Source organism: Astyanax mexicanus, chromosome 6, assembly GCF_023375975.1.
Source record: "Astyanax mexicanus isolate ESR-SI-001 chromosome 6, AstMex3_surface, whole genome shotgun sequence".
In the NCBI taxonomy this organism is placed as follows: Eukaryota; Metazoa; Chordata; class Actinopteri; order Characiformes; family Acestrorhamphidae; genus Astyanax; species Astyanax mexicanus.
The window spans coordinates 7,425,682-7,452,749 of record NC_064413.1 but is presented as its reverse complement, the minus strand read 5'-3'; the positions used below and the strand labels follow the sequence as shown (position 1 = coordinate 7,452,749).

Genomic DNA, 27,068 nt, shown 5'->3' with positions numbered 1-27,068 from the left:
AAAATAGGGCCCATGAACTCAGATGTTAGATGTTGTAAAAACTACTTAAATCAACATTGAATGTCCTTCCCTCAAAGGTTCAGAGCTTTCAGAGCATTTCTAGCAGGTTAGGCTGAGGGACCTGGAGCGCTCTCTCCTCCGCTGCATCCTCTCATCCCCCCGTCTCAGGCCAGAGCTGGGGGAAGATCTCTGTTCTAACAGCATTTGTCACATTCTTTCATTTCCTTCCTGTTCTGTTTCTTGCCGTCTGTGCCAGGTTAGGCCCAGCCGAGGCTGCGGTGGTCCTGGGGCTACGTTGACCGCTGCTGTTTTTCCATCGATCTGTCACTCCCGCTCCCTCGTTCTCCTACTCATTTTTATTTTTATGCCTTTTGGCCATCTCTACCCACACTCCCTCATCGTGTAGCCTGTCAATCTGCTGGAGCGCTGGAGGTATTAATGTGTCTCATATGGATACAGCCGCACTGCGCTCATACACACACGGCCCTGCGTTTGTGTGTGTGTGTCATAGTGCGTGTGTGAGAGAGAGAGAGTGTGTGTGTGCGCTCACCAGCTCTCACTGCTGTTTCATTACACTCTGCTGAAGGTTGGGTAAAGCAGAGTGCGATGCTTAGCCGTGCTTTCTGCTTCTCGCTTTCCTCCGTCTCCATCTCATTATTCTTCCTCCCACTCTGTCAGACTGATTAGACTGTAACTCTCTCACTCACACCCTCTCTCTCTCTCTCTCTTTGTCTCTCTCTCTCTCTTTATATATCTCTCACCCTTGCACCGCCTCTCTTTCTTCATTTTTTACCCCCCTCGCTCCCTCTTGGTCCTTGGAAGTAATTATTAATATCATACATTTTGTGAGCTGTGCAGTAAAGTTAAGTGAAAACTCGTTCCTCCGTTCCTTCTAGGAATGGAATGAAGGAGCTACACCAGCTCTATGAGCTCAAAATCATCCAAACTGAAACGCTTTCCAGAAGCTTGTACGTGCGTTTAAATCGGTGTGTCAAATACGCTACTCTCTCAGCGTTTTTCTTCCCAAAAGTGGCGGCTCCTGACATTTTATTTAAGGGGGGTAAGGGGGTTGTGCAAATGTTGTTATGAAGACCAAGGTAAGCCAACATCTAGATAACCACTAGATAATCATCAAATCACACCGTGCACAATTGGAACAATTTTACATTGCAAATTTTCTTTTTCGACAATATACAGGGGTTGGACAACCAAGCTGAAACTCCTGTCATTTTAGTGTGGGAGGTTTCATCATGGCTAAATTGGAGCAGCCTGGTGGCCAATCTTCATTAATTGCACATTATTGCACCAGTAAGAGCATGAAGAGTGTGAAGGTTCAATTAGCAGAGTAAGAGCACAGTTTCACTCAAAATTATTGCAATGCACACTATAACATTATGGGTGACGTACCAGAGTTCAAAAGAGGACAAATTGTTTGTGCACGTCTTGCTGGAGCATCTGTGACCAAGACAGCAAGTCTTTGTGATGCATCAAGAGCCACGGTATCCAGGGTAATGTCAGCAAACCACCAAGAAGGACCAACCACATCCAACAGGATTAACTGTGGACACTGTAAGAGGAAGCTGTCTGAAAGGGATGTTCGGGTGCTAACCCGGATTGTATCAAAAAAACATAAAACCACGGCTGATCAAATCACAGCAGAATTCAATGTGCACCCCAACTCTCCTGTTTCCACCAGAACTGTCCGTCATCACATTAAATTATTGTGGTCTAAAACTAGGTGTTTCAGTATCATTGTCCAACCCCTGTTTATCACGATATTAAACAATGCAGGGCCTATGACATCACCAGCCCCTCCCCCACCAGCGTGCTGTCTTATACTCCAGACTAATCAAGAGCTGAGTCAGTGCCGAGCTCTCAAAACCCGAGGAAAACCGCAAAACAACAGTAATCGGCACTTTAATCAGGCATTTAAATTACTTTTTAAAAGGTAAATAAGAGCATTTTTCTGGGATTAAAAGCGTGAATTCAGCTGTAACTGGATGTTTACAAGCACGTCCCCAACCATGTGGATAGAGTCCATGCGGTTACCTCGTGTTTACTCCTGCCCCCCCACCCATCTTGCGCTCCCCCTCCCCCCTGTGTAAGCAGTCTGTCACTCACACAGACACAGAGACAGCGCTGTGTATCTACTTCTTGTATCAAGAATCAAAACATTACAACAGAACGTGTTTGATTTAATTGCCTTAGGTGATGGCGATGTAACGATTGCGCATGCACACATTGCAAAGGACATTTTGTGTATATCGGGATATATATATGAATGTGTTTTTGAAATATCACCCAATATCAATTCAGAGATTTTTTATGATTAGCATCGGTTTTGAATGTGCTTTAGAGCTGCAACTAATGATTATTTTGGTAGTCGACTAATCTGATGATTATTTTTCCGATTAGTCGACTAGTCAGCTGAACATGAGATTTAAAAGGCATTTAAATTTAGATAGTGATCGAAGTGATATTTAGTGATTAAATATGTAATCTTTTGGAGACACAGACTAGGTTGAGTATAACCTGTGTGAGTGAACCATTTACACATCTTCCATTGCGCTTCTGTCCCTGGCGGTTTGTGTAATACGGTACTAGGGGTGTCACGATTTCGATATTTCATCAAAATCGATCGAAATTATGTCATGGTCTCGAGCCTCGAAGTCAAAAAGAGGATCGACGATCCCTCCCTCTAAGCTACGCAAATGGTGCAGCACACTGTAGCCGACGCCGTGGACGTTGTGACTGCTGAAAGAGCAGCTCTTTCTCCAGAGAATGTGAACATTCTCATCTCCTTAAAGAAAAACTTTAAAATATAAAAATAACAGTTGTTTAGTCTAGCCTCAAATATGATAATAGTTTTGATACCTTAAGGAGCATCTTTCTCTCAGATAAAGTTAACTATATATCTTCATTAATGAAAAAAAATTGTCATTCTCAGGGACTGAAAAAGTCTTAAAGTCTTATTTTTCATGTTTACCTGGTATAGTAGGATAGAGTTCCGTTTGTTAAGGCTCTAATTGTTCTATTATTTTGTACATGACTGTTCCTGTATTTTTGTATTATTTATTTTGTTATGTTGCACATTGCTGTTTTAATAGTGCACACTGCTGCTACCAAAAAAAGCCACTTGATGGCATTACATATATATCTTAATTAAATTATTTAAATTTGACCATTAGTGCCTAATGTGGTGTATTACAGATCACTTGTATCACTTTGCATCACTTATATCAAGCCCACCTTTTAAAAAAAGATATTGTAAATTTGATTAATCAAACCAATGACTGACCATAGACTAATCTAAAACTGGCATAGACCTCTCTGCTGTAAAAAAAAAAGAAAAAAGAAAATCGAGAAGCGAATCGAATCGTGACCCTAAAATCGTGAAAAAAAAAATCAAATCGAGGATTTAGACAATCGTGACACTCCTACACGGTACTGTTACAAATTAACGATTAGTCGACAATGAAATTTGTTGGCAAAAAATTTAATAATTGACATTGCCGGTTATATGGACTAATCGTTGCAGCCCTTCTGTGCTGGTTGAAGGCTGGTTAGATGCTGTTTCTGAACAGAAAGCTGTCTATGTGATTAATCAGTGAACATTTCAGAACATCCTCAGACCACAGCACCAGGATTCAGTTCTCAGACAAACAGTTGGAGGTGTTGATAGGAAAAATCATGTCTCAGCTGTTTGTTCATCCTAGAAACAGGACAGCTACATGTTTTAATTATAGACTCCGGTACAAGCTCCAACTGTTGCAGACTGTAAACGTCCTGAGAGTGTGTAGAATTAGCATTGATTTATGAAGTGTGCTGCTGGAATAAACAGCACTACTATCACAGTGTCTGTCTTCCCAGTGACCGGTTTATTAAGTTACCAAGATAAAAGCTCGAAGTGATGGGAAATACTCATTAATGACTGGTTTAAAAAGTAGTGGTGTCAATCAATTCAAAATATTCAATGGAAATTTAAATGTAAATAAAATATTCAGTGGATCTTTTATATATTTTTGTCATAATTTATCAAAGCTCTAAGAAAATGTGGAGTAGGATTTACTTATAAAAAAAAATAGGTTATTTAAATTTTAAAGCTGTTAGTTAATTTAATAGACCATATATTCAAGTTAAAGTTCTCCATTACAGTTCATATATCGTCGCTGTCCAATTAAAAAAACACCTTTTAAAAAAAATAACACTTTCTATGAATGTCATCTTTGTAAGACTCTATAAACATACTCATAACACATTATAATGCATTCATAAGGCATTATAAACATGGCTATACATATTTATAAAAATGTATAACTCATTATAGCCATGTATTTTATGCATCATGAACTGTGATTATAATGCATTAATAGCTTAGATTAATAGTGTTTATAACATGTTATACATCGATAGCAAGAAACTCAGTCCCGCAGAATTATGTATTATGACTAAAAAAGCTTCAAAACCCTCAATAATCCTATAAATATATTTTTAACATAAATTAATCTTGTCTTGAATATAATATTATTTATAGTCAATTATGATGTATTATAACAGGTCTTTGTGTGCTCTAAGTAAAGTGCCAGACTTTCATTGTAGGACTAGATTATTAATGATAGATTTATACTATTTTAGCATAAATATTATAAGCCCAGCTTATAATGTATTATGATCACAGGTCATAATGCTTAACAAACATGGCTATAATGGGTTATGCATTTTTAGAAACATTTATAGCCATGTTTATAATGCCTTATGAATGCATTATAATATGTTATGAATGTGGTTATAGCGTCTAATAAAGATTACATTCATAGAAAGTGTTACCAAAAACACTTAGCTCCATTTTTGTGGATTTTTAGTTTACTAAATAATTTAAAGAGACAAACTGTCCCTCACACTGTGCCAAAATTTAATGATGAACGGACCAATAGAAACTCTTCAAAATGACCTGGAATAAACTCTTTTTATATTGACTTCCAATGAAAGTTTACACGTTTTATTCTCTCACCTGTAAAGTTGCTGTTTTGGAGATAAGTGTTTTTCATTGGACAGCGACGATATTATAAACTATATTATTATATATATGAGTAAATTAGTACATTTTATAAATTAATTTCTGTAACTTAGTAGATTAAGATTTTACTTTAGTAATATGGCATCATACAAACCATGCAGCATCCCTATTGGTCCTTGGTATTATTTATTTGCATAGTGGGTGTGTCTTCCCACCACTAAGTCACCATCAGTGTGTAGTTTTGTCAACAATGTCTAGCCTCCCATGATTAGTTAGTAAATGCATAAAAAAAGAATAAGAGTATTTACTGAGTATTGTCAGTATTTAGTATCAGGGTTTCCCGCAGTGCTTTATAGTGACTGTGGTTTATAATAGAGGATAAAAAATAGAGGATAAAAAACATTACATTGGAAAATGATATCCTTAGGCACGGATTGTTTAAACGCAGTGTGAGTGCAGGCCGGCTGGGCAGTGGAGAGGGAGAAGAACCATGCTTCAGCACCGTGCTTAGTGTGAGTATACCCTTAGAGTCCAAAACACGTGGTCCTAATACTCCAGGACTGGGCTGGCACACCTGGTGCAGTAGTGGTGTTTGCAGAGGGCTTTTCAAGTCAATCCTTTGAGGTCCAGGCGTCCAACCAGAGCAGCCGGACCATAACAGAAGCCTGCAGCTTATTACCCCGGGGCTGCGCAGCTGGAGGCAGGTAGTAGCTGACCAGTGGGGCATGAAGATCACTTTGCTGGAGCCCCTGTTTTCTGTGGTAGTAGATGGAGGATTAGAGCATGTAACCCAGCTCTCCCTTGTTGATTTGGTTGATGCTGGAGTCATCTCTCCAGGGCACGAGCCTGGCCGAAAGGTGTGAAGATCCTGGAACGGAAAGTCGTGTAGTGTCCCGGTAGCATCAGTGCAGTTTCCAGAGGAAAGCAAAGCTCTGTTGGCTGAGGGAGGAATTTTATTCAGGCAGCTTAAGGGCACTCTGTCAGTGTTTGTGTCTGGGTTTACCCCCCGTAGCCTTCGCCTCACAGGACGGCACGGGTGTTTACTTCACAACAAACTGGGGATCACCACAGGAAAACACAGAGACGGAGAGAGTTTATAAATCTAAAACTTTAGACTTGCTTTAGAAGCTCTTTATAAGGGAAAGCTGAAGGATTACACTGAAAAAAATGATGCGTACGAATTTCTTAAAAAAAAGGTTTTGCAACTTTCTGCATTTGCTTTTTTAAGGAAATTTAATTTCATGTAAATTTAAGTAACTTCAACTCGGTTTCAAGATTTAAATGTTACATAGAGTAAATAAGTGAACTGAACTTCAGTCAATGCTTTCTTTAACTAATGAAGTAATTGTAATTAGGAAATATTGAATGCAGAAATGAAGTAAAGTTTACTAAAAGAAAGGATTGATTCAGCAAAAATAAATGAAGTAAAGTTTACTAAAAGAAAGGATTGATTCAGTAAAAATAAATGAAGTAAAGTTTACTAAAAGAAAGGATTGATTCAGTAAAAATAAATGAAGTAAAGTTTACTAAAAGAAAGGATTGATTCAGTAAAAATAAATGAAGTAAAGTTTACTAAAAGAAAGGATTGATTCAGCAAAAATAAATGAAGTAAAGTTTACTAAAAGAAAGGATTGATTCAGTAAAAATAAATGAAGTAAAGTTTACTAAAAGAAAGGATTGATTCAGTAAAAATAAATGAAGTAAAGTTTACTAAAAGAAAGGATTGATTCAGTAAAAATAAGTTAAGTAAAGGTTACTAAAAGAAAGGATTGATTCAGTAAAAATAAATGAAGTAAAATTTTATAAAAGAAAGGATTGACTGAAGTTCAGTTCTCTTATTTGCTCTATGTAACATTTAAGTTTTGAAACCGAGTTGAAGTTTACTTAAATTTACATTAAATTAAATTTACTTAAAAAACACAAATGCAGAAAGTTGCAAAAGTTAATTTTACTCATCATTTTTTTTCAGTGTACACTGACATGCCAAAAGCCACACAATTAGAGTTACAGCTGTATGTAAATTGATCAGAAGTGTTATCTCAGGGAGCAGTTAGAGAAGGCACACACCTGTATAAGTTGTGATGTGTTATTTTGTGAGTGAGATTGAACATTGGCCAGCATGTTAATGGCAAAGTGATGCAGATACCGGTAAGTGGGTGGCAGATGGAAGCTGGGGTGTAAGGAAATCTATAATCTATTGTATATTGTGTCATATAGCAAATACGATGTTTTACAATATCAATGTACCCTGTATCGATTCTCAGAAACACAGTATTGATTTTAATTAAAAGTTTAGTTGTAAAGATTGGTCAGTTTAGATAGCAGTTTGATTAGTGCATCTCAAAAATTTCCAAATGAAATGTAAAATTTACTGATGGTCAGTGATGGTTTGGAGAGACATGTCATCTGCTGGTGTTGATCCACTGTGTTTTATTATCAAGTCTAAAGTCAGTGCAGTTTTGTTTTCCCACAAAATCTTACAGCACTTCATGATTCCCTCTGCTACTGACAACTTTTATGGAGATGTAGATTTCATTTTCCAGCAGGACTTGGCACACTGCCCACACTGCCGAAAGTACCAACTGGTCTTATATAATAATACAATTTTAAGACACTGTTTTTTGGGTTTTCATTGGCTGTAAGCCAAAATCATCAACAATAAAATAAATAAACGCTTCAAATAGATCAGTCTGTGTTTAATACATCTATATAATATATGAGTTTCACATTTTAAACTGAATTACTGAAATGAAATAACTTTTCAAAAATATATTTTTTTTTAAGATGCACTAGCACATCACCTTCCTTAAAATATCGTAATATAATGTGATATATAAATATTGATTTTGCTATTTATAGGTTTATGTTTGAGTAAAATAAACATTATTGTTTTATTCTATAAACTACGTACAACACTTCTCCCAAATTCCATACAAAGTTTTTGTCATTTAAAGCATTAAAGCATTATTTGCAGAAAATTAGAAATGGCTATAATAACAAAAAGATGCGGAGCTTTCAGACCTCAAATAATGCAAAGAAAACAAGTTCATATTCATGAAGTTTTAACAGTTCAGAAATCAATATTTGGTACAATAACCCTGTTTTTAATCACAGTTTTCATGCATCTTGGCATCATGTTCTCCTCCACCAGTCTTACACACTGCTTTTGGATAACTTTATGCTGCTTTACTCCTGGTGCAAAAATTCAAGCAGTTCAGTTTGGTTTGATGGCTTGTGATCATCCATCTTCCTCTTGATTATATTCCAGAGGTTTTCAATTTGGTAAAATTAAGAAACTCATCATTTTTAAGTGGTGTCTCATTTTTTCCCAAAGCTGTATATGAATAGTAATCCCTCGTACCGTGATAAGTATTGAATCGACAGGGTCTTGCCAATATACAGCCCTAGTGCATGGGTTGTTCTGATTTTTTATGTACCAGTGGGAATTCAACATAGAAGGCATTATTATTACCATCCACAGTGGACAGTGCAGTGCAGTAGGTGGTGACCGAATGATTGTGACCGGCAGCATCTGGCTGGAATTGTCCGAGCAAGCAGACAAATGACTCTGGCATCAAAAACGAATCCACATTCAATACAAGAGACCCCACACACATATCCCACAGGCAGTGCAGCATCCTTTAGTGTCCACAGAACATGGCAAAAATCATGGGACACCATACTAGTTGGTGTTCCAAGCCTTTAGGCATACCAGTGTAGTTTAATCACTAAGTTTTTCTTACTGTCTGATTGCAGGGCTCTTCAGGAAGGCGTGGCTCCAATGAAGCAGTGCTGCAAGGGCTTCTGCATCGACATCCTGAAGCGCCTGGCCCGGATTGTGGGCTTTACCTATGATCTCTACCTGGTGACCAACGGAAAGCACGGGAAGAAGATTGACGGCGTGTGGAACGGCATGGTGGGCGAGGTAATGCCACAGTGGTAATCTCTTTGCGGCGTGCAGTTTTGCGAGAGGGCGAAACTAATATTTATTGTTTGAGTGATAAATTGGGTAAGCAGCAGTGGCGTGCACAGACATTTTGGGGGGCAAGTGCTCAGGGGGGAATTTTACTGCTCCCCCAAGCTAATCAGTGCGGAACCGGGGCTGTATGTGGTCGTCCTCACGTTATCTATCACTGATTTGGGCTAGAGCGGCTAGTTTATCTGGTGACCAGTCGGCTAAAGATGCTTAGTAGTTTGTTTGGTGCTGTATGAGACATTTTACTGCACAACAAAATGATTTCACGTTGGATTTTACCAGGATTAGGATTTTACTTGATGTGTATGTTACCTGGCTGGTGGGACACGGGGGAGAAGAAGCTGTGATCTGTTGCTGTGCGTACTGTGCTGAAGACTCGCTGCGGGGTCACGTGACAGAGGAAGAGAGAGTTCGGGTGTGTGGGAGCTGATTTCAGGGCATTCTGTTTTCACTCGTTTTTAATCGCTCAGGTTTTCAAAAGATCATTTCAAACCGACCTCAGTAAAACTTAATAATAGTAATAATAATATAAAAAAAAAAACGAAGTTTCCAAAGGGCACTTTGGTTGATAAAGGGCAGAGTTGGTGGTGCTTTAGCACGCCTCTGGTAAGCAGTAAGAATAATACCTTTTAAGGCACCAGAAAAAAATCTCTCACAGTTTAATCTGCTGGTCTTCGTGGTGTGTGTCGTTTTGTGTGTGCTAAAGTGTTATTATATTAAAAGGTTAGGAGATATTTCATATCAACCCTCTTATTTTAAGGGTGGTGGCAAAACAGTGCTCTATTGGCTGCTAAAAATGTGGTTGCGTGGCCACTGGGCTGCACCTTTTTACAATAAATAATGCGGATGTGGTCTCTAGATTAAAAAAAAATCCTGATTATGTCTCTTACGGCATTTTCATATCAACACTATTTGGTCTGAAAATGACTTACTTAGAGCGGACCGAGACCACCTCCTTTAATACAGGGTTCATACGGTCATGAACAACCTGGAAAAAAGTCATGGAAATTTAAAAATAGCAATTTCCAGGTCTGGATATGTTTTGGAAAAATTAAAATACCCCAAAAGTTTTGGAAAAGTGAGGGAAATTTGTTTCCGTTATTGAGTTTTAAATAACCGTAAATTCACACAGTGACAGAAAAATGCAGATTTAAGGCTATCTGTCTGGATTCAGACACATATAAGTCAGAGACGGGAAAAATATGCATAAATGTTATTCAACTAGTAAAAAGGAGATATTTTAAAGTCTTTTTAATTAATTTTAGGTGAGAGATAGGTCTATTATAGGTCTATTAGGTCAGTTGGACATGAAGTTTTAGTTTTTAATCTTTTTTTTTCTATGTCTGTACTGATGTTTTAAAGATCGTGTGGTCATTAAAATTTGCTGTGAGGTCATGGAAAAGTCATGAAATTGCACACTGTAAAATGTGATAAGTTGATCTTACTTAAAATAAATGAGGAAACAGGTTGCCTTGAAAAAGTTAAGCAATTATAACTGTTATTTTTATTTTAAGTTAAGTTCACTTTATGCTTGCTATTTAAGTGTACTCAAATCATAGTTAAATCTACACAGTTTACTTGAGTTGTTTCTACTTTAAATAGCCTGTAAATGCAAGTTGTTGTTTTTTAAGTGTGTAAAACCTGATAAGTTGACTATATTCAAAACTTTTGTTGTAACCGATTACCTAACAAATTTTAAGTTCATGTAATATAATTTTTAAATACAGTGAACTTAACAAAACATATACATATATATTTAAAATCAATATTTTCCTGAACTTGTATTTAGTCTTCTTTCTGGTTTCATTCAACTATTGTTTTAAATACTCATAGAAAAGTAGATGAAAGAAAACAGTAAAGAATTAAAAGTACTGAAGAGAGCACAGCGAGAACACAGAGTTACTGCAGCTCAGTAAATGATGCTTGTTCTTACAGCCTACAACACAGAGACCAAGTATTTAATCATAATATGTGATCTACAAGTTTACCTAACCTAGCCTGGGAGTAATCACTACACACTGATGGTGAGTGCTACAAACTGGGGGACATACCCAGTATGCAAATCGATTGTGACAGAAGCCAATGGAAAAGAGGCTGCCAATGGCAACAGAGTTGGTTCAACTCAAAGATCTCAGTTTGAATAGTACAGTGTATGTGCCCACAAATGTTCATCTAACTCAAAATAGTTGAGTAATGTTTAGAAATCTCCAATTTTATGTAAAACAGACTTAATTTATTTGAGTTCAAACAACTTCTGGGTTTACAGTGTACCAGTTGAAAAGTGTATGAACCCTGTTAATAGGTCTCGACCAAGTCCCAAACAAACTCTGGAGCAGTTCGCTTGTGGTGAGAATGTGATCCAGTCTCAAATCCGACTCAGCTATCAAATATTCTTCTTTTATTTGAGCTAAACTGCTGATTTGATACATTAGCCAGATAACACTAACTACCACAGGTATAAACAAACTACAAACTACTCACATCTGGGCCACTTATAAGTTTACTAGGTCAGACATCCCAAGTTGCAAAAGTTGATTTCAGGGAGGTTACCCCCCAGTGTCACCACCACCCCCCCCCCACCCCCCCCCCCCCCCGGCCAAAAAAAAAAAAAAAAATTGCACAAACTGCAAAGGATAACGAAACTTTACTTTTAAATTAATTCATTTTACTCTTTTACTATTCATTTACTCTGCTTTCCTTTTTTTTGGAAAAAAAAGCCTTTATTTGACAAAAATTGACAGTTACAACATCACAAAAAATTGCACAACATCAAAAACATTTCATATCATATTACAATAATTATTAATATCGCCTCCGCCATGATCTGCTTTCTCTCACTCTCTGAACAAATCCCGTCCGGGAGGGGGGAAAAACACTGCCCGCCCACACTAAAAACTGATTGGCTGTCTCACAGACTCTTTGCAGAGAACAGGCCAATCAGAACTCTCTCTGTTTTCTATCTCTCCTTCCCACACGCCATTAGAGAAAAAAGGTCTGTGGCCTGTGTGTGCGTTTGGGGCGCTCGTTCTGAATTCCGGGAGATTATATGTGACTCGCGGGCATCAGGGAGCCACTACCCAAATGCGGGAGACTCCCGCAGCTTCAGGGAGACTTGGTTTGTCTGTTAGGTGTACATCTGCGCATTGAAAATACTGTATTCGAAAGCACAGCGGCAAATTTCCAGCAGCTTCACACTGCTCAGATATTCGAGCTGGAACACAGAGACTTCTCGCTGTATTTACTTTCTTGCTCCCGCGCCAGAAAAAGATGGGGAGAGGGGTGCAAAAAGTATCCATATTGAATCCATAATTCAATATACAGTTCCAGTCAAAGTCAAAAGTTTGAAAACACCTTCTCAGTGAATGTGTACTTTTTGTTTTTGAGGATAATTTCAAAGCTTTTCAAAAGTTTCAGATTTACTGAAACTTTACTTAAGTAGTAAAGAGTTGAGTAGTTCTCGCCATAATCTAATCTCTTAATTAGAACATTACTCAAATATTCACTATTCACTGTATACCTGTAACTCTACCTCTTCACAACTTTACAACTGATGCTCTCAAACACATTAAGAGACAAGAAATTCCAGTAATTAACTCTTGATGAGTTCAGCACAGCTGTTAACTGAAAACCTGAATTCCAGGAGACTCTACCTCATAAAACTGACTGAGAAAATCCAGCCAAAATACTCCAAAAACAATCTAAAATATAAAACTTATTCCGTTTTTTTTTTTTTTTTTGATATTTTTTAAAATTATTTTTTTTTATATAAATCCATATTTTTTATTCATAGTTTGGATGACATTATTATAAATCTACAATGAACAACAGAACATTTTAAAATAATTAAAAAACACTGAATTTATTTTGACTGGTACTAAAAAGTAATCTACCTTCTGAGCAACACCATGTTTACATCACTAAATATTACATAAAAATGCAAAAAATAAATTAATAAATAAATGATAAAAACACTGTTTTATTATATAAAACTGTGAATTATGGCAGGATGTTGGGGCCAAAATCAGTAAAATGATTAATGCCATAAAAAATCACTTTAAAATTTAATAACGTGTTTACTTGTTAATGTTAACAGCACTATTACAAAGTTTTCTTTCCAATAAAAAACAAATAACCTTAATCAGGCTCAAAATCGGTCAAATGAAAAAGTAAAAAAAAAAAAAAGAAAAGTAAAAAAAAAACTCTTTATCAGGCGCAAAATCGGTAAAATGATCAACGGCTTAAAAAAAACACTTTAAAATTTAATAATGTGTTTCAACAGGTTAATGTTAACAGCACTATTACAAAGATTTCTTACCAAAAAAATATATAAAAAATTAATCAGGCTCAAAATTAGTAAAATAATTAATGCCATAAAAAAATCACTTTAAAATGTAATAACATGTGTTTACTCGTTAATGTTGACAGCAGCATTACAAAGTTTTCTTTCCAATAAAAAACAAATAACCTTAATCAGGCTTAGAATCGGTCAAATGAAAAAGTAAAATAAAATGAAAAGAAAAAAAGAAAAAAATCTTTATCAGGCTCAAAATCGGTAAAATTTACTCGGTAATTATTTTACTTTAAAATCTAATAATGTGTTTTAACACGTTAATATTGACAGCACAATTACAAAGTTTTGTTTCCAATAAAAAAAAAAAACCTTAATCAGGCTCAGAAGTATTGAAATGGTTCTTTAATACATCCTGGTTCTACAGAAGAATCCTGGTGGTGTGTTTAATCTGTCAGAAGTGGAGAAGTTTAAGAGGAAAGTGGAAACATGTGAGATTTATGGGTTCTATTCTGCAGTCGTGTGTGATAACTGATCAGAGTTTCTATCTTCTGGAATTCAGGATCAGCCTCTGCTGCTGTTGCTGGGCTCTTCTCGATGCTCGTCCTTGGCGACGGTGCTGATGAGAGGGAGTGTGTAATAGGCTGCGCTGCTCACTCAGCGATATCTGTGGCAGGGCTGTGCTCCTGCATGTGTGAATAAAGGCATTAGGCAGAAGGCAGCGCACTGATTAAAGCCAGGCTGCAGATCCCTCCGGTATTAGTACTCCTGATGATCAAACAGCGGGGATTATGGGATGGAGAAGGACCTGATGCTGGATCCTTTAGCGTGGGGCTGCGGAGTAGGAAGCATGTGGGTGTTGAGTGTGTGGGGGAGCCTCTGGATGTGCTGCATCTGTGTTACGATGGTGTTTTAGTTTAAAGAAAAAAGCAAATCTATTTGTGTTACATTTTGTATGTTTGGCATTTGATTATACAAAAATAAAATAAACAAAATTATTCTTTTTTTTTCTTGTTGGAAAAAAAAAGTGAGCATGATTATTAGGAAAAAAAATCATTGATTGCGCTGACACTACAAATATTTTTTTGATTTATGCATTTCAGTTTTAAGAGTTCTTTTTAATAAAAAAAGTGCAAATTAGCGAGAGACAGAGACAGGAAGAGACAGTGTGAGTTAGGGAGAGACAGAGAGGGAAAGACAGCGCTAGTTAGAAAGAGACAGCAGGAGTTAGGGAGAGACAAAGAGAGGGAGAAACAGCGCGAGTTAGGGAGAGACAGCATGAGTTAGTGAGAGACATAGAGAGGGAGAAATCACGCGAGTTAGGGAGAGACAGCATGAGTTAGGGAGAGACAGAGAGAGGGAGAAACAACGCTAGTTAGGGAGAGACAGCATGAATTAGGGAGAGACAGAGAGAGGGAGAAACAGAGCGATCTAGGGAGAGACAGAGAATGGAAGAGACAGTGAGATTTATAGAGAGACAGCGTGAGTTAGGGAGAGACAGAGAGAGGGAGAAACAACGCTAGTTAGGGAGAGACAGCATGAGATAGGGAGAGAGAGAGAGGGAGAAACAGCGTGAGTTAGGGAGAGACAGCATGAGTTACGGAGAGACAGACAGAGGGAGAAACAGCGCGATCTAGGGAGAGACAGAGAATGGAAGAGACAGTGAGATTTATAGAGAGACAGCGTGAGTTAGGGAGAGACAGAGAGAGGGAGAAGCAACGCTAGATAGGGAGAGACAGCATGAGATAGGGAGAGAGAGAGAGGGAGAAACAGCGTGAGTTAGGGAGAGACAGCATGAGTTACGGAGAGACAGACAGAGGGAGAAACAGCGCAAGTTAGGGAGAGACAGCGTGAGTTAGCAAGAGACAGAGAGAGGAAGAGAGAGCGTGATTTATGGAGAGACAGCGCAATGTAGGGAGAGACAGAGAGAGGGAGAAACAGCGCAATGTAGGGAGAGACAGAGCGAGGGAGAGACAGTGCTAGTTAGGGAGAGACAGAGAAAGGGAGAGACAGCGTGATTTATGGAGAGACAGCATGAGTTAGTGAGAGACAGTGAGAGGGAGCAACAGCGCGAGTTAGGGAGACACAGCCTAAGTTAGAGAGAGACCAAGAGAGAGGGAGAAACAGCGCGAGTTAGGGAGACACAGCATGAGTTAGGGAGAGAAAGAAAGAGGAAGAAACAGCGCGAGTTAGGGAGAGACAGTGTCAGTTAGAGAGAGACCAAGAGAGAGGGAGAAACAGCACGAGTTAGGGAGAGACATTATGAGTTAGGGAGAGACAGAGAGAGAAGGAGAAACAGCGCGAGTTAGGGAGAGACAGCATGAGTTAAGGAGAGACAGAGAGAGGGAGAAACAGCATGAGTTAAGGAGAGACAAAGAGAGAGGGAGAAACAGCGCGAGTTAGGGAGAGACAGCATGAGTTACGGAGAGACAGAGAGAGGGAGAAACAGCACGAGTTAGGGAGAGACAGAGATACGGGGAGAGAGGGTGAGACAGTGAATTAGTGAGAGACAGTGCTAGTTAGCGAGAGAAAGAGCGAGTCACAGAAAGAGGGAGAGACAGAGAATGAGAGAAAGACAGCGCAAGTTAGAGAGAGACAATGCAAGTGCACTCAGGGTAGATTTACTGTATTATAATCGCTCTTGGTAGATTTGATGTTTTATTTTTTAACTAGAATGTAGAATATATGTGCTGTGTTACTGAGTTTAACTGAGAGTTTTAATGAAGAAAATTAATGCTAGTGTAGCTCCATATTCCACACTCAACAGCTTAAAAAAAGAGTGTCATTAGGCTGTAGGGCTGTCCCTAACGATTATTTTTTAAACGATTATTCTAACGATTATTTTTTTCGATTAGTCGACTAATCTATTTATTGAGAAACATATTTAAATAATTATTATTTTACGTTTTAAAGCAAACGATAAAATACTATATTTATATATAATAACAACAACAGCAACACAAGCCTACTAAACCAAACCCCACACTTATAATCACTTACATGTACAGCACGTTGTTTAGATCTATAACGCTAAAAATGGATAAGCTCCCATACACCACAACCGTGTGTTGCACTGTTTTCTGTGACCGCTAGATTTTGTGACCACGGGCAAGTAGTTCTCAGCAGACCGGTGCACTGGCCGATTCGAAACGTGTTCGTTTCTAATGTTTACCCCGACTGGCCAAAACGGTTCAGTTTAGGGCTGAGGGTAAGGTGTAGGTATAGAAAGCTTCCGTTTTGCCAATGAACGCTCATAACCGTGAGCACTGGTCACAAAATTCCGACGGTGACAGAAAACGGTGTAACACCGCAGCGCTAAAATAACTTAAGGCAGCTAGCTAGCTTAGCTAAACACCTGAACTTATGAATAATGCTACTGTTTCTGGAAACTGTGAAATGCCATGCACAAATATAAACCAAAAATGTATAATTTCTGCCTGTGGCAGGTTTAAAACCTTTGGTAGACAGCCTTAAGTCTTTTTAAGGACACCCGCGGAGACCCTGATGTAAACGGTAACTTACTGTGTGACCCTGTTGACATAGTGCTCCTGGATGTTTGCGCTTCAAGTGCTCCTTTTGCACATATGGCAGAGGACCACATTGTTGCCCTTTTGCGTGAAATGCTCCCAAACTTTAGATGCCCGCTGGCGTTTTTTTGTAGCTGTTTTCACTACCGCAGTTCTACAGCGGGGGTGTTGTGCCGATTCTGTCCGCGAAGCGGGAGTCAGATTCAGCAGAGAGTCTCTCTCTCTCTCTGTCTCTCTCTCTCTCTCTCTCTCTCTCTCTCTCTCTCTCTCTCTCTCTCTCTGTGTGTGTCTCTCTCTCTCTCTCTCTCTCGCACGTGAACTCCTCCGCGTTTGACTTGCAGAACTGTGTTTAGCTGTTCTTAAAAATCATTTTAATTAAATAATAGTTCTATGCTTCTATGTTACCGTGTTAATTAACATATTTACGACGCGCCGACGCACGTTATGCAAATCGATGTATTTTCGTAATCGATGACGTCGATTATGTCGACGCGTCGCCCCAGCCCTATTAGGCTGTGTGTGTGATTGTATGTGGGATGTGATGACCATGTGACCATGTGTAAGAGAGAGAGAGAGAGAGAGAGAGAGAGGGAGAGAGAGAGAGAGAGAGAAAGAGAGAGAGAGCATAAAATTCTGCATAAATAAAAGGTGTAATCTACCTTCTGAACTCAACTGTAAGCATTGCTAATAATGCATCACCAGGTTCTGTCAAGTTTGCTTCAGGATTAATTTGCGTACAAAAATTACCATGTTAAAGTTTTCACATTAACTCCATGTGTTAACGCAATAATGTTGCCAGCCCTTCTAAATAAACAAATAGAACTAGAATAGTCTTTTGGTCTCCCACAGCATATTGGAGTAGACATAAATAACGCGAGGCATGAAGTGCCAGCTTTAATTTGAAGGCATTTGCATCCAAATTGGATGAATGGTTTAAGAATTGCAAGCATTTACATTTTAGATTTCCTCCTCAGTTTTTAAGGGCTGAACCGAAAATGAACACACTACATAATTTAAAATTTATGTACCTTTTTAGTACTTGTCTGCCTGAAATTTGGAATCCAGCTGCTCCAAAACATCGGATTGAGGGTATTTTCACACCTCAATCCAATTTCAAACTCAAAAGTGTGCCCAAGTGTGTTTGGTAAAAGTGTTACACACTAAAGAACTTTGCTACATCCTGTTATTATCATGTATGTGACCTTCATTGTGTTTCTGTTTAGAAATAAGAATGAATCTACAGTTACAGTAGATACAGGAATCACCAGTGTAATATTTTCTACACAGCACATGTGGGGAGCTGTTAACCTGCAGTTTCTGAGGCTGGTAACTCTGATGAACTTATCCAGTACAACAGAAATAACTCTTTCTTTTGCTTTCCTGGGGCGGTCCAGATGAGAGCCAGTTTCATCAGAACGTTTTTGATGGTCTTTGTGGCTGCGCTTGAGAATACTTTCAATTCTTTAAAAAAAAGTCAGATGAGCACTGGATGTTCTACACAGATAATCTACACAGATTTCTCTCCTAAAAACTGTTCACTTACAGTATTTTCCAGTATTTTAGCGCGGTTAGCAGCTGCGCTGTCCGTGGTTTGTAGCACTCAGAGCTGGTAAATGCCACCCGACAGCACTACACTGAGGAACCCTGGGAGTTCCAGTAAGCCAAGGAGCTATCAGCTAGCAGTTGGTCCCACATCTTGTTTTAATATGGAAAACACGCAGACTACAGTCCGTTAACTGAAAGCCATTCCAGCCTTATCAATAAAGCAAGGGGGACCAGTTCCATTTTAAGGAATATATGTATGTACAGGGATTGGACAATGAAACTGAAACACCTGGTTTTAGACCACAATAATTTATTGTGGTGACGGACAGTTCTGGTGGAAACAGGAGAGTTGAGGTGCACGTTGAATTCTGCCGTGATTTGATCAGCCGTGGTTTGATGTATTTTTGATACAATCCGAGTTAGCACCCATACATCCCTTTCAGACAGGTTCCTCTTACAGCGTCCACAGTTAATCCTGTTGGATGTGGTTGATCATTCTTGTTGGTATGCTGACATTACCCTGGATACCGTGGCTCTTGATACATCACAAAGTCTTGCTGTCTTGGTCACAGATGCGCCAGCAAGACGTGCACCAACAATTTGTCCTCTTTTGAACTCTGGTATGTCACCTATAATGTTGTGTACATTGCAATATTTAGAGCAGAACTGTGCTCTTACCCTGCTAATTGAACCTTCACACTCTGCTCTTACTGGTGCAATGTGCAATTAATGAAGATTAACCACCAGGTTGGTCTAATTTGCCATGAAACCTCCAACACTAAAATGACAGGTGTTTCAGTTTCATTGTCCAACCTCTGTATATGCCTTAACACTACCATCACCATGCTTCAAATATAATTTTTAATACTTGTGCAGTGCCTATAATTACTAAAGCTCTCTCCAGTTCACAATTGTAATTGGTCTTCCTTTACCAACGGTTTGGCCTTCTGTTAGGGAAATTTATGCTCGGCTGGACTGAGGTCATGTGACTGCCTTGACCATTTTCAAACAGTCCACGTCCGTCCTCCTGATGCTCTGCCAGCTTGTTAATCCAGCTCTCCTCAGTTCCTGCTAGTTCTAGTTCTATGTTTAGCTTCAGTTTGGCTTTCAGTAAGTGAAAAGCATGCTTGACTGGATTGGCCATTTGCAAGCATTGACCTTTGGCTTTGCTGTAAAAAAAAAACATCTTAGGTTGCTTTTACAATACACTCTAGTCTGTGTCCATGCAGAGCATCTGCTACTTCCACCCTGATGCTCTACCAGTTCTTCTCCACAGATTCAATGTGTTTTAAAGCATTTACAGAATCTCTGCAGATAACATAGCCCTGTGAAGTTCATCTAACTTTTGTTGTCTGCTGTCCCATCGTCAGTAAACAGTAGAAAACAAGTTCATAGCAATCATATCATTCACAAAACATCCACCATGCAACAATGGTATAAAAACGTTTGGGTCCCCTGGTAAAAAGTGTGCAATAATTATTGAGCTTACAAAACTAAATTTGTCTTCCAATAAATAGTGCTTGAGGTATTTAAATCAATAAACTTTTGTTTAAAGAAGAAGCTATTGTGTTAAGATCTAGGCTCTGACTCAGCCCAAATCATCATACTGTACGGTTGGGAGGATGTTTTGATGGTGATGTGCAGTCACTCTGGGTGACAGACATGGATATACTTTAGAGAATTCAGAGTTAAAATGAGTTTTGATGGGAGCCATGATGCTCCTACACGCATCCCAATCAGCAGGGAAAAAACACTGCCTTGTTTCCTTACCCCATAGACGAGTCTCACTTTAAAATCTCTTTGTAATCCTTTCTGAAAGCTCTTTTTGATGCGGCATGGCTCACATTCGCGCATCCTTCTTGTGCTGAGCCAAATCAGATTAAGTGTTTTTTATCAGTCAAATTAACTCTAGTTCACACCTGCAAACTAGCAAGACTCCAGGTTTTTAATGACTTTCTGAGGCCAATTACTCAACTAGATCCTATGTAAACCTTGTTACTTACACACAGGGGTTGGTAGTCCAGATCCAGAATGTAAAAATTCACCCAGGGTTTTGTTGGCTGAGCCACAGCGGAGCCACCTAAACCCTGGGGTGTATTTTTACTTTCTGGACCTGGACTACCCACCTCTGCTTAGACAAGAGGGATGGCTAGTGTTAGCTAAGTAACTTATTTAAACTGAACTTTTTCATTTATTTCAAGATTTAGCTGCAAATTTTTATTAATTAGCTAATTTACACTGTTTAGTGAATTCCACTTTTTACCGAATGATGGATTGAATTCCGAAACCACATTTAAAAGACCATTGGGTCATAGCATAACGATCATAAATGGTCTAAATATACACCTACATATCTCAGTTTGTACTTTGTGGTGTTTCATAGACAAATTCTAACCATTACTGGGCAAAACATATAATACTGATGTGTTATTTGCACAAATAACACAGGAACTAACTGCCATTCAGTTCTTAGCGCTGTTAGCTCATATCCGACAAGACGGCGTCGCTGCCTGGCTTCAGCTCTGCATATGGGTGGTCGCAAGCCAAAAGTGGGCGGGGCCATAAATACAAATTCACGGGTTGACGTAGACACGGTGCTTCTTCTGATAACTTCTTTTTTCTTTTCTTGTAATTTTCTTTTACTAACTTCTGCAGACAATGGAGGTTGAGGAAGGGTTTCATGTGCAGCATCCATATACAACTCAGAGATACCAAATGTGTTTCACAAAGAAGAAAAAGTGGATTTTAGCGTAATGAGAGCTTTAAACAGCGAGACAACAGCAGATCGCCGGTTTAGTGAGGAAATAATGTCTCACCAGAAACACAAATGTATAAAGATTCCACAGTCTAGGCAGAGTGATTTCATCATGACAGAACCGATGAATTGTTTCCAGCGTGCTCAATCTGCCTGACACTGTTGTTCAGGAATCAAAAGGAAAAGGCCTTAATAATGCACCCTGAACGTGCTTTTGATCTGTTTGTGGATCAAATACAGTTTTGAGTCCTTGTTTTCTGTAATATAAAATATTTCAGAATTGCTGAGCAGAGCTGAACAGTGAGAGATTCTAAAATGACTGAGAAAACTATGAAACGCGTACTCAATCATTAGACATCATTAGATAAGTGTTCTGATTGGATAAAAAGCATCGTGTAACGGTACGAAAATTCATGGTTCGGTTCAAACCTCGGTATAAACCCCACAGTTCAAAACGTTCTCGGTACGGTTGGTGGAAAAAAAAAAGGCAGGGCATTCTGTATAGCCTCACCTTTAATAACTTCATAATAACACCGGAACTTCATTATAATCATGTTTTGTTGTTTTTTGGGATGGAATGTTGTAACGGGTCTCAAACACTTTTATTAAATGCTTGAAACCAGGGTTCTTTCCTACTGTCATCATGAGAGGCTCCATCGTTTAGATCTTGTTGGAACAAAGAAACAGTAAACTTGATTGTGGTGCTTTATTAAGATCAACAGCATTACTTTAACTGCTTAAACTACAAAAAAAAATATCAGCTTTAGATAGTTAAAAATAAATTATACGAGTGATGTCAATCACTTAAAAATTAAATAAAATCATGATTCATTTTTTAATGCTGAAATTTCCCAGTATTATTGTGAGGGGAGAGTAATAATAATGTAGTGTGATTTAGGTCTGGCAGACTAGATCATTTTGTACTGTATTATAATGTCTTAGACAAAGAGAGAGAGAGATAGAGAGAGAGACATAACGCGAGAAAGAGAGAGAGAGAGAGAGAGAGAGAGAGAGAATGCCTGACCCTGTGTTCACACTGGAAAGCGACCGGCAACCATTAATTTCTATGGTAGGCCATGATTTCAGCGCAGCGCCAGTTGTGGATCATTTAAAATACCTGCGTTTCTTTGCACGCTTTCTGCACTCTTGTTCTGTACCGAACTATGACCCCTTACCATAATGGTTCACAAATAATACACAGTTACTGTCACAGTTTAGCCCATGTCTGTCTTGTGTTTCTCCCTCATTTGGTCTCTTGTGCTCCTGCCCCTCTGTTTACCTGTCATGTGTTCCCAGCCATGTGCTATTGTTGTGTTTTGGTCCTGTGTCCGCCCTAGCCCCACCCTGTCATCAGTCATTTGTAACTCCGCCCCACCTCATTACCTCCACAGGTGTCCCTAGTGTGTCCAGTGTATAAATACCCCATGTGCTCCTTTGTTGTTAGTCGCGCTTTATGTAACATGGAGGAGGCAGGATGTAAACGCAAGTCAGGTTTATTTTCCATTATTGCAAAATAAACAAACAACAAAACACTAAGGAAGAACTATAAAGAAAAAAGGTTACTGAAACAAACACTAAAAAACAAAGGATAAACTAAAAGACTTAAACAAGCAAAATAAGCAAACAAAGAAACAAACTCTAGAAAACAAACCAGAACACTGTAGACAAAGTACACGGTAGATCCAAACAGAGTAACAAGACGAGTTCAAACAATAAAGCACGACAAACAACAAAGGAGCACATGGGGTATTTATACACTGGCACACACTAGGGACATCTGTGGAGGTAATGAGGGGGGCGGAGTTACAAATGACTGATGACAGGGTGGGGCTAGGGCGGAGACAGGACCAAAACACAACAATAGCACATGGCTGGGAACACATGACAGGTAAACAGAGGGGCAGGAGCACAAGAGACCAAATGAGGGAGAAACACAAGACAGACATGGGCTAAACTGTGACAGTTACACCCCTAATAAAAAGTAAAAAGTAGGGTGAATCCCATATGTGCACTAATTACTAATACTAACTAACCATATTTTTGCACTATAATGCACACTTAAAATCCTTTAATTTTCCCAAATATCGGCAGTGCGCCTCTAATAATCTGGTGCATCTTATGTATGAAATTTACCAGTCAGGTTGTAAGAAGCAGTAGTGAAGCCACTTTGTTGAAGTACAGCATTATACAAGAGTTTCAATGAAGTTTCTCCAATACTGTTCAGAGGTGACTGAACTGGGGATATTGGACTGGGCAGCATTTGCTAGCGCTTAACTGCTGCTAACTGTGACTAGTGCTAAACTGCTGCTAACCGTGCTGTAGAAAACATAGGAAATCTAAGCTTAGTGTAAATAAATGGAAGCTCTTTACTTACCCAAGGAGAGAGAAATCTGTATAGATTAACATCCAGTTAAAAGGATTTTTTTTTTTCATTAGAAGGGAAACATGGCATCACCCTTGTTCCTTACTATTATCGCTTAAAATGCGCCTTATAAACCTGTATGCCTTATGTATGAAAATAGACTAGAAAATAGACCTTCATTGATATTACTTATAATACGATACAGTTCATATTATAGTCGGCAAAATATGGTAGTTTTCATCTGTAGTGTGTAATATGGGGTAAAAAATTTTAAGTTGAGTTCACTCAAATATGCATGATATATATTCATAATCTGTTGTTTTTTGAGTGTTTTTTTGTGTTAATGATGGACAATTATTACACAGTGCATTGCAAAACCAGAATGGGAGGAGCTACTCACATCTTGAACAATATTACAAAAAATTGCAAACAAGGATGCAGCAGTTAATTGCAATGAAGTGTAGCAGTCAGCTGCTTCATGCTTTATCACTTTCTGTTAGTTCAAAATGTTTTGACTTGTTAATATTTTGTGTACAAACCTGCCTTACCTGCACTGTTAAGAGTGATATTTAATATACACATATCTTATAGTATTAGAACGTAGTACACAATTGGGACACAGTGCTAACTTGTGTGACAAATCACGAACAAGCTAGTTCAGGCTTAACTGTGATAGAAGCACAAAACTCATTATTCTCATTATTTTAAAGTACATACATCTCACTCATCTGCTGAGTTGCCAGAGACAGTAGGTACAGATCCCTCCCTCAGATGAGGTCTGCTGGCTGAAACTGTTGTGTACTGTCTGAGGTTCTCAACCAAAATGAACAAAATGGCTTATCTTTAACTGATCTTGTTGGTGCGGCTTGGTGAAGGTTGACGGGTGAGGGGAGGGGCCAGAGTGGTTCTATGCAGGTTTTTTCAGGTATTTTTTCCTAATTGTTGCATCACAATAAGACAGCATCCAAATGAGTTATAGAAGCATATGATGATTCCTGACCAGAGGTGGAAAGTAATGAATTACATTTACTCAAATTACTGTAATTGGGTAGATTTTATGAGTAATTTGTAATTTTTTAAGTAGTTTTAAAATAGGTATTTTTACTTTTACTCAAGTACATTTTGACACAAGTAATTTACTTCACTACATTGGAAAACTCCCCATTACTGAGTAAATGATTAAATGCTGGGGGGAAAAAACGAATTGTCTAAATAAAAAAAAAATAAGAGTTTTGTTCTCCATGGCAGCGCAGCTGAACTTTTCCCAGCAGTGTTTATTATGGTTAGCGGGATAGACGCTGTGTGAATCAGCGGTGCTCGGGGGAAACTGGTGTTCTGTTGAGTTATGCTACCCATCGATATGTGCTTCTTTACAGCACTGCGCATGCGCCGACAAACCGTTTTTTTTTTGTATGATTTTTATGTTTTTCATGATAATTCCTTAAGATTTTATTGGAAACATTAAATAATCTGCTTAAATGTAAAAAAACAAAACATGTAAATACCAGTTAAAGCAAAGCAATGGCAAGTTACAAAGACTGTAAAACTATAAAAATACAGTTTATAGTCACCTATATGACCTTAAATTTTTAACAGTAAAGAAAAAATGGATCATAGAAACCTATAACACTTGTTTTTGAAAATGTTTTATGGGGGTCTGAACAAATACTGCCTGAAAGATCCAAATTATTATTTGGATTAATAAGATTTTAATTAAAAAGATTTAATTTATGATTTATACTTTTTTACATCAAATAATTAAAAGTAACTATGTAACTTTTACTCAAAGTACATTTTAAATTGAGTACTTTTTTACTTTTACTCGAGTAGATTTTTAGATGGGTACTTTTACTTTTACTTGAGAAGAATTTTAGCAAAGTAAAGGTACTTTTACTTAATTACAATTTTTCAGTACTTTTTCCACCTCTGTTCCTGACACTCAGACTCTTTTATCTGATTCACAGAAAATGGACCCAAGTGGAAATACAAGTATAATAGAAGTGCAACAACTGAAATTTGCATAGTATGTCCCCAGTATGTCCCCTTTAATAGCTTTTTGTTTTTATGTTTACTGTTTTGGTGCTACAAGACAGGCTGGGTAATCACTTGCAGTTTAGGGCCTTGTGTGTATGTAAAGTCTTTGTGCTGTCTGATAAACACTTTGTGTGTGTGTGTGTGTGGGGGGGGGGGGGGGGGTAGGTGGGCGATGCTCCGTGTTGTGTGTGTTGTGTGATGTAACGCTGTGGGCTGTGAAGTATTGTGTTTAATGGTTGGATTCTCCTCCTGTCTCCGCTATCCTCCGAGACCACCGGCAAACAACACCGCGTGCCCCTTTTAACACAGCGCCCACCAGTGTGAAGGATGCCTCACACATACATACAAACACACACACACACACACACACACACACACATACGCACACTTCTTTTTTTTTTTCTAACACTTTCAGAACTGTTGCTTTTGGATATGCCCACACTTGTTGTGCGAGTGTATGTCTGAATGTCTGAGTGTGTATATATATATGTGTGTGTGTGTGTGTGTATATGTGTGTGTGTGTGTGTGTGTGTGTGTGTGTGTGTGTTGTTTTGAGACGCTCATACCCCCCCCCCCCCCCAGGGGAGACCCGGTGCAGACGGTTGCCAGGGAATCGGAGAGGCTCTTTTTTCCGTCTGCCTCCTTTTCCATTTCCTCTATCACTTTATCTGTATTCTCTCTCTCTCTCTCTCTCTCTCTCTCTCTCTCTCTCTCTCTTTCAGTCTCTGTCTGACTCGCACGCCCCCTTCTCTCACTTCTGTCTTCCCACTATCTCGCCCCTCTCCATCTCTCCCTGCACCTCTCTATTCTCCCTCCGGCCCTCAGTAGCGATCACGCCGCCGCCAGTCTGATCGCCAGCCAATCAGCTGTCAGGACGGCCCCTCTGTACCGGGCTGGGCTAAAGGTTATTTTCTCAAGCTGCATATGTGTGTGTGTGCGTGAGTGTGTGTGTGTGTGTGTGTGTGTGTGTGTGTGTGGCTTTTGATCTAGCTTTGATCCGTACCCCACAGGCCTCTGAACGTACATCCCACAGCACAGTCCAACAACTTCATCAGCACTCCTCTAACTCGAACTCAACTCACAGCCTCAAAACACCCATTCTCTCATTATTATCCCATTCTAATTACCAGTATGACATGGTTCTTTACTAGTTACAGTGCCTTGCAAAAGTATTTTCAATTGGATTCAGGGCTGGATTTGATTTGGGCGTTCTAACACCTGGATACGTTTATTTGTGAACTGTTCCATTGTGGATTTTGCTTTATGTTTTGGGTCATCGTCTTGTTGGAAGACCCATTCTCAGGTCTTTTGCAGACTCCAACAGGTTTCCTAACAGAATGGTCCTGTATTTGTCTCCATCCATCTTCCCATCAATTTTAACCATCTTCCCAAATCTGTCCCTGCTGAAGAAAAGCAGGCTCAAATTATGATGCTGCCACCAAGGCAAGGCAAGGCAAGGCAAGTTTATTTATATAGCACCTTTCATACACAACGGTCATTCAAAGTGCTTTACAAATTAGAAAATACACAGAGAAATCAAATAAAAAAATAAAAATAAAAAAAC

The 27,068-nt window shown here is 38.7% G+C and overlaps 1 protein-coding gene across 6 annotated transcripts in view; it reads left to right on the top strand.

Moving 5' to 3' along the window:
• The window catches only part of LOC103043141 (glutamate receptor ionotropic, NMDA 2D), a 205,101-nt gene that overhangs the window by 99,618 nt on the left and 78,415 nt on the right, over positions 1 to 27,068 (top strand). For all 6 annotated transcript variants that reach the window (XR_007439541.1, XR_007439542.1, XR_007439540.1 and 3 more), the window contains one exon: positions 8,774 to 8,942. Coding sequence is in view for 3 of the 6 variants with exons in the window: in XM_049480394.1 (XP_049336351.1) it covers positions 8,774 to 8,942 (169 nt within the window). In the remaining 3 variants the exon portion in view is untranslated. The remainder of the gene's footprint in view (positions 1 to 8,773; positions 8,943 to 27,068) is intronic.